Below are 16,747 nucleotides of genomic sequence, written 5' to 3' on the forward strand. Positions count from 1 at the left end.
AGGCTATTTACATTAACTCCGCCCACTAACGTGTGATTGGTGAGTGGCGTAGACCGTAAGGCGCATGCTTTTTGACGCGATCGACCCGAGTTCGAGCCCACCTTTTGCCAAACATTTTTTTTCTCCCTTTTAAAATCTCATATCGCATCAGAAAGGCATTTATTTTCAATAAAAATGAAGGAAATAATCAAAAAGTTGAAAATAAAGTATCGGGTAGGTGTAGGGAGGGCTTTATTGTCCCAATAAGGTGGCATCCATTTAATAAATTTTAATTAAAATTATAATTTACACTCACATTACATAGTACATTATTATTACGTACTGTTTTATAATGTACTACAATACTGAGGTGCAGATAATTGCCACTATTTGCAATAAGTAGTATAAATAGCAGAAAATCTTGCTATTTTAACATAGTGTAAATAGAATCTATAGCTATTTGCACTTAGTGTAAATAGCATATCGTTCAAAAAATACTGCTATTTGCAAATAGCCGCTGCCATACATAATTCCAGAAGAAATTAAACCGATGCTTGTCACGTGACGGGGGCGTGTCCTCTCGAGTGAAGGGAAGCGGGCCCGTGTCACGTGACGGGGGAAATAGGGAGGCTCTTGTGTTTACATCAATGCATTCAACAGCGGCTGCTGCAGAGCGTCTACACATCCATGTTTTGCTTTCGTTTCTTTAAAAACGAGCACGATCATCGCCACACACGGTAGTTCCGACCGCGTCCGAGCGTAGCGCCGCTGTGCGATTAAGAGAGCGCGCGCCTCTGCTGCAGCTGTGATCGGGTGTGTATTAGATTACTGGCGTCATGGACGAGCTCGCGGTGGAAGTGCGAGGAGCGAGCGGAGCTTTCTACAAGGTGGGTTTCAGATGTCGTGCTATATGCCTCCTGTGTGTGTCTAACTCACCGGATGATGGAAATAATGTCTGGTAAATATGATTCAGTCCGCCGTAAACGCAGATCTCAATGCACGATGGTGCAGTAGGCCCAGTCTGCCTATAACGCAAGGCCTCTTCGACGAGGGTTTGCATGAACAGGCTTTAAAGATTCATCGCAATAATTTGATAGCATGCATATTATTACCCGGTGTTGACACCGGAATGTGTCAGTGTGCTGGCTCGGTTCTGGTGTGGTACACAGAGTCCTCTATTTAATGATGAAAATGTATTTCATTGTACATCATAAAGACCTAATGTAACTAAATGGCTGTAATTCCTGAATGCTTTCAAATGCCATCATCCATATGTTCAGGGCAATGAAGTTATGAGATATATATTACAGCTAATAATAAATCACCGTTTCCATGTTCATGGCAAACCTGGGAATATCAGGGGATTTTAACACACCAGGAAACAGTCACTGAAATTAATGCAATGCTGAAAAATTACTTAATAAAGCTGGGAAATCTTTTTTTTTCCTAGTTATGATTCACTCTAAAGAAAAATTATAATAATGATCAACTATAAATTATACCCTGGGTGCATTTATGGACCGCTAAAGTAATAATGTGAAAGTCAAGTAAATTCATTGCTATATATATCATAATTATATTGTAATTCTTTCATAGTATTTTAGTTAATATTCACTTTTTGACTGTTGTTGGACATTATAGACACCTATGAAGCTCCAAAATGTTCATTAATTTCTTACAGGCCTTTGTTAAGGATGTTCATGAGAGTACAGTCACAGTGTCTTTTGAGAACAAGTGAGTACCGAAACATTAATTGTGAGACTATTTTGAGATTTACATATCTTTTGTCTTCAGTATAAACATATACATGTTGTAAATGAATGTATAACTTCATGAATTCTGAAGGGGATATTGTTTTGGTTCCTTATGCAATTATGACAAAGGAAAAATATCAAATGTAAAATGAAAAAATAAGTTGCTATATTTTATCGTCTTGCAGTTGGCAGCCAGAACGACAGATTCCTTTCCACGATGTTCGGTTTCCACCTCCGACCAGCTTTCAGAACGAGATCAACGAGAGTGATGAAGTGGAGGTAGGTGCTATCAGATGTGACCCTGGACCACAAAACCAGTCTTAAGGGTCAATTTTTCCAAATTGAGGTTTATACATCATCTGAAAGCTGAACAAATACGCTTTCCATTGATGTATGGGTTGTTATGATAGGACAATATTTGGCCGAGATACAACTATTTGAAAATCTGGAATCTGAGGGTGCAAAAAAATATAAATATTGAGAAAATCGCCTTTAAATTTGTCCAAATGAAGTCCTTAGCAATGCATATTTCTAATCGAAAATTAGGTTTTGATATATTTACAGTTGGAAATGTACAGCATATCTTCATGGAACATGATCTTCACTTAATATCCTAATGATTTTTGGCATAAAAGAAAAATCTATAATTTTGACCCACACAATGTATTTTTGGCTATTGCTACAAATATACCCCAGCGACTTGTTTTGACTGGTTTTGTGCTCAAGGGTTACATATATTGCTAAACACAGAGAATGTTCTTTAAAATTAAACAAATATTACACAAATGCACTGCCCTGTTTTTGTGAATTTCCCTGCGTCTTCCACAGGTTTACTCCAGGGCCAATGATAAAGAGCCCTGTGGATGGTGGCTAGCCAAAGTTCGCATGGTGAAAGGAGAGGTAACCAGATTCCCTTCTACTCGAGTAGATGTTAGTTTAGTAGATTATACACACGTACAAGCAAAATAAAAATGGTTGTTAAAATTAAAACAAAATATACCCTCCCGTCTACTGTGTTGTACCAATATCCTGCTTTTCTCTCCTGCACTTATAGTTTTATGTGATAGAATACGCAGCCTGTGATGCAACGCTAAATGAAATCGTCACATTAGAGAGGCTACGACCTGTAAACCCCAACAAAGCAGAGTCAACGATCACCTTTCTCAAAATCAGACTAGATGTTCCTGAAGACTTAAGACAGATGTAAGTTCATCTTCTGAGTTTTAAGTGTTTAGGAAGATTCTTTGTTTGACTTCAAACTGGGATGCTGTTGTATAAAATGTGTGCCTTAAAGGGATAGTTCTCCCAAAAATGAAAATTCTGTCATTAATTACTCGCCCTCATGTCGTTCCAAATCCGTAAGACCTTCGTTCATCTTCGGAACACAAATTAAGATAATGATGAAATCCGAGAGCTCTCTGATGCGCCCATAGTCAGCAATGATATTACCATGATCGATGCACAGAAACATAGCAAGGATATGGGTAAAATAGATCGTGTAAGGATTCTTGCTCTCTATCGAGGGTCAGAGAGCTCTCGGATTCCATCAAAAATATCCTAACTTGTGTTCCGAAGATGAGTTTTACGGGTTTGGAATGACATGAGGGTGAGTAATTAATGACAGAAATTTCATTTTTGGGTGAACCAACCCTTTAGCCAGAGTTTGTTTTTGTTTTTTTGATAGGTGTGCGAAAGACTCTGCACATAAAGACTTCAAAAAAGCGATCGGAGCATTTAACGTCACTTATGACTCGGAAGAAAAGCAGTTGGTTATTTTGGTAATATGCAACGTTTCAAATCAATTGAAGGATTACTGATTTCACGTTTGTAAGTTTTACTAAGTCGATTCTTGTCTTTCTCTGTCAGTCTGTTAATGAGGTTACAGCAAAGCGAATATCCATGTTGAGTGACATGCACTTCAGGAGTCTGCGCACAAAGCTGACGCTGATCCTGAGGAATGAGGAAGCAACCCGACAGCTGGAGGTACTGCCTGACGTTTAGTGTCAGGTTCACCCTGCTCACTTACACTCACTCACAGTGCTCTCAAACAGTCATATGCCAAGTCCAAAACATATGTTTGTTTTATTTCACAGTAGTGTAATTATATTTTATTGCTGTCTCGATGAAGGCTGGTAGTATTTTCATCAATTCCTTGGTTTATTTCTTACTGGTAGAATGTCCTGCAGCATTTCACTGGGAACAAATGCATGGAGTGGCAGTAGAGACAGTCTATATTTAACGGGTGTAAAAGGGTATTACGTGCATATGCACAGCTGCGATAGCCCATATCCCTGCTTTGGCATAATATGATACTCTGTTGATATGCAGAGCTATATTTACAGATGCATAGGTTCCATATAGGTATTGTTTTAGTTCTTAAAGTGTGTGCAAATGCTGTGTTTATGGTAAAATTATGGGCACCTAAGGTGCGTGTGTGTGTGGGTATACTGCATATGGCTCAAAGACAAGGGTTTTTAAGCATCAAAACATGCATCTGAATGTCATGTCTGAGCGAAGAAATAATGACTATCATACATTTTTACCATGATTTACAGAAAAAAATCATCATTCAGTGTAACAATAGTTTGTATACCAAAAAATATTGTCAGGCATATTTACAACCAGAATCATTAATGACATTTAAAATACTATTTAAGGATCCCAGTGTAGCCCACAAATACAAATTCATTGTCATTTTTAATCTTTACCAATGTTTGCCACTATCCTTCAAATCAGAATGGGTTCTACCCATTTGTCAGATGTTTTTAATCATTTGAAATGTAATAAAATATAGTATGATCACTTATTCTTTTTAATAAGTGCAGGTCAGAATAAGTGTGGTGTATCATTACATAAATATATTATGACAGTGAAACATTATTTCACACATATTTTGACATTTAATTTTCACAAAAGTTATTAGAGTTTAAAGTAGACACTGTACTTGAATTGAATATGCTTTGTGTATAAAATCACTTCTGTAAATTTAATTTGATGCGATCATCAAAAGTCTAGTCTTTGATCCGTGTGTGTGTGGTTTTTTTTGTTTGTTTTTTTTATCTTGTTTTGGAATTTTTAGTTTTCACCATTGACTTCTGTTTTATTGAATACATTCTTAATATCCATAATCTAACAAAACGGCTGTATTAATGCAGTTATGCTGCAGTTATAAATGCATTTCATTTGGAAAATATGCTTTGCAAATATATGTGTGCCAGCGTAATGTTTTAACATTACTTGTGTATCTGGACTATGTTCATAAACAGACTTTGCCTGGTAGTGTACTCTGCTGATGGCTTTTGAACTCGCAGCGCAGCAGTTTCACATGTGGAGATGTGCTCAAAATCTAATAATGCACACCACGCATGCTTGTGCATCCTCCTTTTGAGCCAAAACCGAACTAAGCATGTCACAATTTAATTTTTTTATTTTTATTCAGTCATGGCCAAAAATATCGGCACCCTTGGTAAATATGATCAAAGAAGGCTGTGAAAATTAATATGCATTGTTAATCCTTGTGATCTTTTATTTAAAAAATTCACACAAATCTAACCTTTCATTGGATAATAAGAATTTAAAATGGGGGGGAAATATCATTATGAAATAAATATTTTTCTATAATGCACATTGGCCACAATTAACTGCACCCTTTTATTGAATACTTTTTGAAACCTCCATTTGCCAGTTTAACAGCTCTAAGTTTTCTCCTATAATGTCTGATGAGGTTCGAGAACACCTGACAAGAGATCAGAGACCATTCCTTCATCCAGAATCACTCCAGACCCTTTAGATGTTTAAATAAAAGATCAAAAGGATTAACAATGCAGATTAATTTTCACAGCCGCCTTTGATCATATATACCAAGGGTGCCAATATTTTTGGCCATGACTATCTATGGTTTGAATTACCAAAATTAACAATTTTTATTACAAAAAAAAAATTATGTTATTACAGAAAAAGTGTATATAAAGCATTACAAATATTTTATTGCACCTTTAATAAGTACATTTGTGCATTGATATGAACTCAATGATAACTGAGGTTAATAAAAAAGGAATATTGGAATAGTAAAAACAAACCGAGTATATATCAGAACACTGATAAGATTCAAACTGACCTCTTCCCCTCCAGAGTTCTCGGCAACTAGCCTCAAGGTTCCATGAGCAGTTTGTGGTGCGTGATGACCTCATGGGATTGGCCATAGGCACCCATGGGGCGAATATCCAGCAGGCCAGAAAGATTCCTGGGGTCACAACCATCGATCTCGATGAAGAGACCTGCACGTTTCACATCTATGGAGAGGTAACTGCTTTATTGGTGACTTCCTGATAAAGGTAAACACAATTAAATGTGATGACTGTTAGAATATGTGAGCCTGGCTTGACGTTCGTGTTTGAATTCCAGGACCAGGAGGCTGTACGGAAGGCCAGAAGCTACCTGGAATTTTCTGAAGATATTATCAAAGTACCTAAGAATTTAGTCGGTGAGGACAACGAAATGAACCGCTTTCTCCTTCACGGACTGGACCTGCTGTCCTGCATCATGATGGTTAATGTGCATCACTAAATTATTTTCTACCCTGTCCTGCAGGAAAAGTCATTGGCAAGAGTGGGAAGCTGATTCAAGAGGTTGTGGATAAATCTGGTGTTGTCAGAGTTCGAGTGGAACCGGAAAATGACAAAAAGCCTTCTCCATTAGAGGAGGTCAGTGAGTGGGTTGCTGAAAACGCTCGTTGTTGTATTTATGGGCGGCCAAAGTGATGATGCTGAAAAAATACATTAAATCATAGTAATTGGTGTGGACTGTATTATAGCCGACTAATCAATTTTAGGAATACTGATTTTACTAAATACTTCAAAGCCTGCTTTAAGAATGAAAAAGCAAAACTCAAGCTCAGTGTGTTGTACATGCATATAAACACGCGCACACACACACACATATATATAAATTAATATTCAAATTATCATTCATACTGACTTGAATTACAACCACAGGGAATGGTCCCATTTGTGTTTGTGGGGACAAAGGAAAGCATTTCAAATGCACGGATTCTGCTGGACTACCATCTGAATTATCTAAAGGTAAGAACCAGTTTTAAAGTTTTCTAAGACCATTATTATCCAGCATACTTATTGATTAAAGTAAACCTTCAACCCAAACTATTAAACTCTGGTGCATAACTTGTCTGGCTTGACTTTCTTCTTTTTGAAGTTTCTTCTTTAGCAGGCAAAAAATGGCAACAACAAAAAAATCCCATAGTCTTACATTGAAGGAATGACTAGAATCCATGAAATAATCTGAAGACTACAATTCCTTTTAACTGCTGTTTTCTTCTTATTTTCTAAATTAAGTAAAATAAAATAAAAAGAAAAAAGAAAAAAAAAATCCTTGGGATATTCTTAATCCTTTTTGCTTTTTCTTTTTTTTTTTTTTACCCCAAAAGTAAACCTTAACAAAATATACCTATTTGAACAATGGAAATATAATACATTTTATAATATTTATGTAAAATATCTTATTATTTTTAAGGTGCTTTTCTTCAATGAGTTGATTAGAAAGTTTTCTACAAGAACCGATATATTTATATTTTTTAAAGAATTGCACTTGGGAACATTAACAAACTTCTTAGAATGTATTACCTTAAACGTCTTTCTTCAAAAGATTTCCTTTAATCTGTCCCCCATATACCAATGACACCTGGGTTTGGTTTTGTGACCATAGCATTTGTTTGTATGAGTTCTGCTCCAATAAACACCACATTTTCTTCTGAAAATGTAAAAGTATAGTTATTCTTCACGTTGAACAGCTTTTCCTCACAGAGCACATTAGTACTCATTACAAAGCAGCAATTGTTGATTGGCGACATACTAAATACCCCAGAGATAATCATGTGATGTTCACTACTCTTTGTTCTTGTGTGATGGTGCATTCTTCATATTTGTTTGGTCTGGTTCAGGAGGTAGATCAGCTGCGAATGGAGCGACTGCAGATCGATGAACAGCTCAGACAGATCGGTGGAGGGCCTAGAGCTCTGCCGGGACGACCCGAGAAAGAAAAACCTTTCATGGCTGATAATGGAATGGGACCCTCACGAGGTGGTGGCAAACCCTTCGGTCGTGGAGGGAGAGGGAGACGGGGCCCTACACTGGCTTCAGGTATGACCGGCCTCAACTTGGTGGATGTGGAACATCACCCTTCTCTCTAAACCTTTTCTCGGAAATAAAGTTTATATAATAGTATTACTTTCTCTAATATAAAAGCCATTGGTTTGATATGTAAGTATCAGTGGAGCACTAGTTAAAGCATAATGTTAATTATGTTAATCACTTTCTTCGTTATGGACTTTATTTGTCCCAGGCACCAACTCTGAGGCCTCTAATGCATCTGAGACCGAATCCGACCACAGAGATGAGCTCAGTGACTGGTCCCTGGCCCCTACAGATGAGGAGTCCATGGGTTACCCCAAAAGGGCCCCTGATGGACGCAAAAGGGGTGGAGGGCCCCGGGGTCGTGGAGGGAGAGGAAGAGGAGGATACAAAAGTCCGTTTTTGAGCCGTCTCCCTTAAGGCCTTTTACAATGTTTCTTATGAGTATTTGATATTAAGGGTGCGTTCATACATGCAGTTTGGTTCTCTTAAGGCATCTTTACACAGCCGATTTAAGGCTGCTCTAAAGCGGATCTGTGTCTGCTCAGAATTCAGTGTAAAGACGCAATGCCGCATAAAAGCAGACCTAAAATACGTCGGGTCTGACCCACCTCAGTCCCTAGTATCAAAGGCGACGCAATGCTGTTTTGATTCAGTGTAAATGAAACGCGAAACAGTGCCGCTCTAAAGCAGCGTCGTTGTCATGACAACCCAAAGGACGCCTGTCAGTTCGAGCCAAAAACACGTAAGCTAGCTCCATATCTTTTAGCTAACGTTAATAATAATAATAATGTCTACCAATAGGGGAAACAACTGGTCCGACAAAGTAAAAGAGCTTCTTTTAATAAGAGCAGAGGAAGAAATTAACCCAGTTGTCCAGGTATTGCTCATGGTGGAATTCACAGAAATTATGCAGAACGCAGCAGGCTAGCACTACATCTGACACAGTGTTAATGTTAATGTCATTTCTCTTCAGTAAGCATCTCCACCTTCCTTTAAGGCGTCCAAATGCGTTCTCCACAACTATCCTTGCCGAGCTCAACCGATGGTTGAAGTGTCGCTTTTCTTGGCTGGGTGTAACACTGTTAGGGAAGGCTTTGATCAGCCATTTTTTCAAGGGATAGGCCGGGTCACCGATTACATATAGAGTAATCTCCAAGCCATTAATGTGCCCTGAGAGCTAAATCAAACAAATAAATAAAAAATATTATAGTATTTAATGGATGGTTCAATTTTCAAAGATGTTGTTTGACTATTGCAGTATAGATGAATTACAGGAAAGAACATTTATGGGCTATGAAACATGAATATTAAATATAAATCATTCTAGTAAATAATTAAGACTGATAATGTGTGCTCCAGCCTATAGTTCACAAATTGTAAAGATAACCACCCTGTTGATGCTCAGCAAGACAATAAATATCGGAATTTGCCAGTACCCTAGCATCATGTGCAGCAAATTGTGATTACTAGCCTAAATAATTAATTAACCAAAGGAAAGAAAACTGCCTGTATAGTTACTTGCCACATTTTGTGATCTACTACGCCTTGTAGGATTATTGAATGCCAGCCTTTGCGATTTATGAGAGTCTGCGGGGGTTTCTCTCGGTGATATGATTGGGATGTGTGTACCGTCAATAGCACCCACGCAAAAAGGCATTCCTCGACTGGCAAAACCAGATAATGTGTGTTCAATTTCAGGGCCATATGAAAGATGAATGTATTTTCTGAGCATTAATAGTTTAATTCCACGGCAAACTTCACGAATGAGTTTACACAATGTCGCCTCGCCGATGCCGAACAATTCAGCCACAGTCCTGTACTCACAGGGTGTAGCAAACCACCAAATCACAGCGGCAAGTCGTCGTCTGTAATCAATTGGCTTTCGCCAGTTTGTAACCTGCTTTTGTAGAGCTGGTTTAAGTTCATTCGCCAAGGACATAAAAGTATCTCGACTCATCCTAAAATGCTTAACCCAGTCAGCATCACTGTAATTGTGTACCATTACATTCCAAAAAAACATCTCCTTGCGGACGACATTTCACCCACACACGACGGTCTGGAGACATCTGCTGTCTCCCCTGGAAAGCTAACGCTAGTATCAATAATTTTCGTTTGTTGTGTCTACGCCTGAGTGACTTTCTGGCTCTTTGAAACAAATTTCGGCCTCTTTTAATCGTGCGGCGATGTTCCCGATGCAGTAATTCATCATTTATTTTAAGTGTTTTTTTCCAGTTGGAACAATTTTGTTAAGAAAAAGAAAATAACTGTCAATACCACATTCTGCAGAAGCTAACATTGTGACAAACGTCCAGCGCAAGATACACTGTAGCACGCGCAGGAAATTTAAATTTAATGTCATTACATTTTAAAATGTCTTGTTTTTATTTATTTAGTTTATTTCGTTTTATATTATTTATTCTTTTTTATATTTATTTAATTTTATAGCATTTGTTTTTAAAATTGTAGTTATTATAAAAGGTATATGTTTCCCACAATTTTAATTCCTGTGTAAATGCATTTATGCCGCTTCAGAACAGCATTAAACGGTCTGTGTAAATGCACATTTTCGTGGTTTTATGCCGCTTCAGATTTGGTTTCAGTGCCGCCTTTGCTGTGTAAATATGCCTTTAGTTAATTTGGTCTGGACCAAAAAAGAAAGCGATACCTTTGGTCCTGGTTCACTTAGCGTTCACACTGGCATTTTTGACAGCGAACCTGAAGGCATAGTGATATGTTCACAACTTGATTGGTTTGGTTGAATGACGTATATTTCGCGACTGAACTTGGTTTGGTTGGAACTTACTGAACACCCCAAACAATCTTTGTGTTTGACTTAAAGCGCCACTGTGCAGACCAATCGGTGTATGACATCAAAGTATTCCATTTAGCGATCGGTCTGCTTGGCTTCGCTTTAAATCGAATACAACTAATGCTGCAACTCATTGTTGCGTGTACATATGATTTCATCTTTACCACCTGTGAACTCTCAAAGAGCTCATGAAAGGTACTTTACCTCCTCGTTGCTCCACGTTTGCACTCTGCTCATTTAGTTTTTGTTACACCGCTCGATCCGCATCGTCAAATCGTGTCGCATAGCGTCACATCTTGTCATTAAATCCTGTTTTTGGTTAGTTTAGAAGTATTTGGTTCATGTTGCGTTCATATTTCATTCGAACCACACCAGAGTTTGTTTGGAAGCGACCGAGACCCATCTTTTGAGCGGTCCACTTGTTTGGTGCACACCAGGGTTTGCATGGCAGCATTCGCACTTTTTCAAATGAAGCGCACTAACAGAGCAATCGCACTAGAGTTTGCTCGAATCGAACCAAAACATGACAAGTGTGAACACACCCTAAGAGTGTGTCAGTCAACTCTACATTAATCAGCTTTTTTTTTTACATTAACATTTTTTTTCTTTATTTTTGATACCATATATGGATTTTTAATGATGTTTCTTTTTGTCTTAACTCAGCTGAAGACATGCACTGGAATGAGTCCCGCTCTCGTAGTTCCAGAGACTCGAAGCTGAGACCCCAGGAAGATACATTGCAGGTCTCACTCAATCTATCAGTCTGGTCTTCTATATTCCAATGATGAGTTATTTTGCTTATTAGTGAATGTAATCATAACAAATACTGAATTTAAATACAGTATTTACAATACGCATAATATTTAAATAAATGAAATTTTCCAAGAAAAGTTTAACTTAATTAACAAGGCAGTTGGTAGTTAAATCTAAACATGGCTAAATATTGACCTATTTGTTTATCATTTAATATTTGCGTTTAGACACTTTTTAAAACAATTTATTTAGTTTATTTGTTCAATTATTTATAAAAGTCTTGGTAATGTTTTTCAAATTTATCAACATCATATTTATACCAGTAAAATTTATATATATATACACACACACACAGTGGGTACGGAAAGTATTCAGACCCCCTTAAATTTTTCACTCTTTGTTATATTGCAGCCATTTGCTAAAATCATTTAAGTTCTTTTTTGTTTTCCTCATTAATGTACACACAGCACCCCATATTGACAGAAAAACACAGAATTGTTGACATTTTTGCAGATTTATTAAAGAAAAAATATATCACACGGTCCTAAGTATTCAGACCCTTTGCAAGTAGAAGCACCCTTTTGATCTAATACAGCCATGAGTCTTTTTGGGAAAGATGCAACAAGTTTTTCACACCTGGATTTGGGGATCCTCTGCCTTTCCTCCTTGCAGATCCTCTCCAGTTCTGTCAGGTTGGATGGTAAACGTTGGTGGACAGCCATTTTTAGGTCTCTCCAGAGATGCTCAATTGGGTTTAAGTCAGGGCTCTGGCTGGGCCATTCAAGAACAGTCACGGAGTTGTTGTGAAGCCACTCCTTCGTTATTTTAGCTGTGTGCTTAGGGTCATTGTCTTGTTGGAAGGTAAACCTTCGGCCCAGTCTGAGGTCCTGAGCACTCTGGAGAAGGTTTTCGTCCGGGATATCCCTGTACTTGGCCGCATTCATCTTTCCCTCGATTGCAACCAGTCGTCCTGTCCCTGCAGCTGAAAAACACCCCCACAGCATGATGCTGCCAACACCATGCTTCACTGTTGGGACTGTATTGGACAGGTGATGAGCAGTGCCTGGTTTTCTCCACACATACCGCTTAGAATTAAGGCCAAAAAGTTCTATCTTGGTCTCATCAGACCAGAGAATCTTATTTCTCACCATCTTGTGGTCCTTCAGGTGTTTTTTTGTGTCTCGCACTGAGGAGAGGCTTCCGTCGGGCCACTCTGCCATAAAGCCCCGACTGGTGGAGGGCTGCAGTGATGGTTGACTTTCTACAACTTTCTCCCATCTCCCGACTCCATCTCTGGAGCTCAGCCGCAGTGATCTTTGGGTTCTTCTTTACCTCTCTCACCAAGGCTCTTCTCCCCCGACAGCTCAGTTTGGCCGGACGGCCAGCTCTAGGAAGGGTTCTGGTCATCCCAAACGTCTTCCATTTAAGGATTATGGAGGCCACTGTGCTCTTAGGAACCTTAAGTGCAGCAGAAATTTTTTTGTAACCTTGGCCAGATCTGTGCCTTGCCACAATTCTGTCTCTGAGCTCTTCAGGCAGGTCCTTTGACCTCATGATTCTCATTTGCTCTGACATGCACTGTGAGCTGTAAGGTCTTATATAGACAGGTGTGTGGCTTTCCTAATCAAGTCCAGTCAGTATAATCAAACACAGCTGGACTCAAATGAAGGTGTAGAACCATCTCAAGGATGATCCGAAGAAATGGACAGCACCTGAGTTAAATATATGAGTGTCACAGCAAAGGGTTTGAATACTTAGGACCATGTGATATTTCAGTTTTTCTTTTTTAATAAATCTGCAAAAATGTCAACAATTCTGTGTTTTTCTGTCAATATGGGGTGCTGTGTGTACATTAATGAGGAAAAAAAAAAAAAGAACTTAAATGATTTTAGCAAATGGCTGCAATATAACAAAGAGTGAAAAATTTAAGAGGGTCTGAATACTTTCCGTACCCACTGTATGTATGTGTATGTATGTATATATATATATATATATATATATAACACCTACTTGTATTTAAAAGGTTCAAAATATTCTTGTAAATTCAGATTGAAGCCTACGTGGCATTAAATATTTCTCAATTAAATTTTAATAAAACTTCTCATTAAATTTAGTTTTTCAGGTTTATCAAGTTATTAATATGCAAGTAATAAAATAAAGAGCAAATAGCATGCGATAGAACAAATGAAAACAGTAGAAGAATTAATGAAAAGTTCAAGAAAATCTGCAGTTTTCTTGAACAAAAAAATTAAGTAAATAAAAAAATGACAGCTGTATTATGTAATTTGTTTAAAAAAAAAAAAAAACATTGGACAGGGCCATGTTTTTTATTTGTATAGCTTGGCTAAAACTTTATTAATTTTAACATTTTGTGCATTTCTGTTTGTTCATCAGATCCGCATCGACAGCAATAACGAGAGGAGCGTCCACACCAGCCGAGGCTCCCAGGCTCTGGCAGGAGACAGCGGAGGGAACCGGCAGAGACCCATAAAGGACCGAGGGATGAAGAAAGACAAGCAGGATGGCCCAGACAGCCAAGCCGTTGTGAACGGCGTTTCGTAGAGAATAACGTGGCCCCTTTCCCCCCCATTCTCCCACTCAGCTCCACCAATCCAGATGCTTCTTCATTAGAGATACATTAGGCCAAAGAGAACCAGGTCAGTAGGGCTGTCGCAAGACATGACATAAAGCACACTTTGTAATTGTTAGTTGGGGTAAAAGACGAGGTCTCTTGGTGTATGGTGTGTTGAATTCGGTAGTCTTCACGGATTAGAGAGACCGGTCTCTAAATCACAACTGAAGCTACAGGTTTTCTAATTGACTTTCTAAACAACTACCTACGAAACATAAGAAGCTGTGGATTAAATGTCTCTCAAAATGGAATCCTGAAATGTTTTCCAAGCAATTGGTTTTTTTAAAGTTTGTTTTTTCCACAAAGTCCAAACAAAAGTGAAAGAAACACATTGGAGGATGAACTCAAGCGTTCGGGGCCCAAGTTTATGCCACATCTCACGGCATACGTTGTTTTTTTACGTGCTTTGGTGTCCATGATTACTCGAGCCCATTCTGATGTGAGATCTTAGCCACATCATTAGCAAAAAATCAATAAAAAAAAACAAAAAATATCAAACAAACAAAAAAAGCTCCTGTCTGGATCTGTGCCTTTAACTAGTGTGGATAGTATCATAAATTTGGATGTATAAATCAGGGAAGAAGATGTGAACAACGTGTTGCAATCTCAGCCGACGACTTAAAAAAAAAAAAAAAAAAAAAAAATCTTTCTTTTTTTTTTTTTTTTTCTGTGCTGCATGTATTTCACCAACATTTTGTGTGTCTGAAAAGCAGGATTTTATCAAGTCGGCCGAATTCTGATGTTTTGCAATAGCTGAATTGTGTGTAGTAAAGGTATTAACCTAACTAAACTAGTCAACTGTGGAAGTCATAAGTTGTAACCGACCACCCAGAGACAAATATCAATGCTAGTTCAGTGACGTCAACATCAGAGAATGAGGTAATTTTGTCATTTAGCATATCTTTGCATTATAGGACAATTCTGATTTTGTTTTTAAAATAGAGGTGGCAATGCAGTTTTTCTTTAAACAACAACAAACAAAAAAAACACGTCTGTCATTTTACTCCCACGCAAGGTGAACTTGTTGGGACGTTTTTTTTTTCTCACAAACAGGGTGGAAATGCTCGTTTTGGTTTCCGTTCATGCTGGCCACAGTAAACTGCCGTCTCTCCTGCTGTATTTCTCAGCATCAGGTGTGAAGCTCTTCTATCAGATCTCTGTAACATTGTCTGTGTCCTAACAGCGGCTCATCATAGACTGAAAATGTTGAACTGTGGGGTTGCATACTGTATATTACGTCATCTGTTAAGAGATTGTTGCTGTTCTTTTTAGATTGAACTTTAAATGTGCACTTATCATGTTTGTGTTACTCTGCAAGTACTTTATAATCTATAAACCTATAATAAACTAGAATGTGATAAGACTTCCTCGGCAGGTGAATCACATGTATGCTGTCAACATAACTAAACTGAAGTTTAGATATCGTCGCTAATCTTGAGTCTACTGTACTTTTGCAGCTCAATTTGCTTGGAGAGGGATGAGAAGGGGGAATAGGCGATGTTAACTTTGATATGAAAACCGTCTGTCTTATCCGATTAGTGCTTGTGCATTAAACTTTAGTTTACATTTGAGAAGACGTGATGCTGTTCTGAACCAACGATTCTTTCCAAACCTACTGTGACGATAGCCATGGTAGTTTTTTTTTTTATTTGCTGCTGCTTTTCCTTTGACTGTACAGCAAGAAAACTGTTCTTTGCTCTTTTTCTTTACGTTTCTAGTTCTCTTTGCGCTCCTGTACTCTCGCTAGTCACCTTGGCGAATAACCAGCTCTACCTGTTAAGCTTATACACACCAGTTTGGAAGTGATTTGCCTGTGAAAATGAAACGAAAGCCGAAAAGAACCTGTGACTGGCGGAGGATGCTCTGAAAGACAAACCACTCTCTCTCGACGGAGGCGGCCCCGGATGCCCCTCTTGTGTGGCTCTTTAAAAAAAAAAATAATAATAATAATTAGCCTTCAAAATAAGGTGTTAAATGGTTTACTCTCAGTATTTTTAAAACCTGCACGTCCACGGCGGGCAGTAAAACTGGCAAGACGGCGCAGTTCGCCACAGTCTGAATAAAAATAAAAAAAACGTTAAAAAAAAAACCTGTTTCGAATCTTTGAAAGCGTTGCCAAACAGACTGTTTTCTAGTTATTTATTTTTTGGAATGTATATTAAAATGACAAATTGTAAAACCATCTCTTGCACACATCGTAGGCTAATGTGATTGAAAAAGAGCTGAAAAAAAAAAAAAACTAAACATGAAATACTGTAGATACTGAACTGAGGTAGACTGACCTTGTATGTTACTGCACTTTGGGTAATAATTTCTTTGTACATAATAATAGCAGAACAGACTGGGTTTTATGTTGACATTGTTTGGTTATAGTGCAATATATTTTGTATGCAAGCAGTTTCAATAAATAAAGGTTGATCTTCCTCTGCAATCTGAAGTGTTTTTATTCCTCGTGGGGAATTGGACGTTTTATATTCCATATGTGGTGATAAATCTGCCCGTCATTAAACACGACAGCGCATTTTATTATATCGCGTTAACATCAGCAGGTTCTCGTTTTGTCCGCTGGGCTTTCTGTGTTCCTCCACTTGGTGGCATTGTGGCACAGGTGAAATCCTACTATAATGCCACTGCAACGGTTCATGTAATGAATGCTGGTGGTACATCATCA

At 38.1% G+C, this 16,747-nt stretch overlaps 1 protein-coding gene across 4 annotated transcripts; it reads left to right on the forward strand.

The window, feature by feature from the left end:
• The first annotated feature begins 556 nt into the window (after positions 1–556).
• Positions 557–16,505, forward strand: LOC306853420 (fragile X messenger ribonucleoprotein 1 homolog). 4 transcript variants are annotated; one of them, XR_013782737.1, is made up of 17 exons: positions 557–866; positions 1,661–1,713; positions 1,919–2,012; positions 2,562–2,633; positions 2,788–2,936; positions 3,418–3,511; positions 3,600–3,716; positions 5,865–6,035; positions 6,138–6,216; positions 6,324–6,436; positions 6,728–6,814; positions 7,690–7,888; positions 8,091–8,273; positions 11,355–11,434; positions 13,839–14,101; positions 15,130–15,209; positions 15,795–16,301. XR_013782737.1 is itself a non-coding variant. In XM_079390813.1 (15 exons), the coding sequence occupies exons 1-15, from the start codon at positions 816–818 to the stop codon at positions 14,004–14,006; spliced, it is 1,710 nt and encodes a 569-aa protein (XP_079246939.1). In that variant the 5' UTR covers positions 557–815; the 3' UTR covers positions 14,007–16,505. The 4 variants fall into 4 exon arrangements, 1 of the variants encoding a protein (XP_079246939.1); XR_013782735.1 differs by having other exon boundaries at positions 15,130–16,504; XR_013782736.1 differs by lacking the exon at positions 15,130–15,209 and having other exon boundaries at positions 15,795–16,504.
• Positions 16,506–16,747: the final 242 nt, after the last annotated feature.

The sequence above is a fragment of the Barbus barbus genome (assembly GCF_936440315.1).
Source record: "Barbus barbus genome assembly, chromosome: 33".
Lineage (NCBI taxonomy): Eukaryota > Metazoa > Chordata > Actinopteri > Cypriniformes > Cyprinidae > Barbus > Barbus barbus.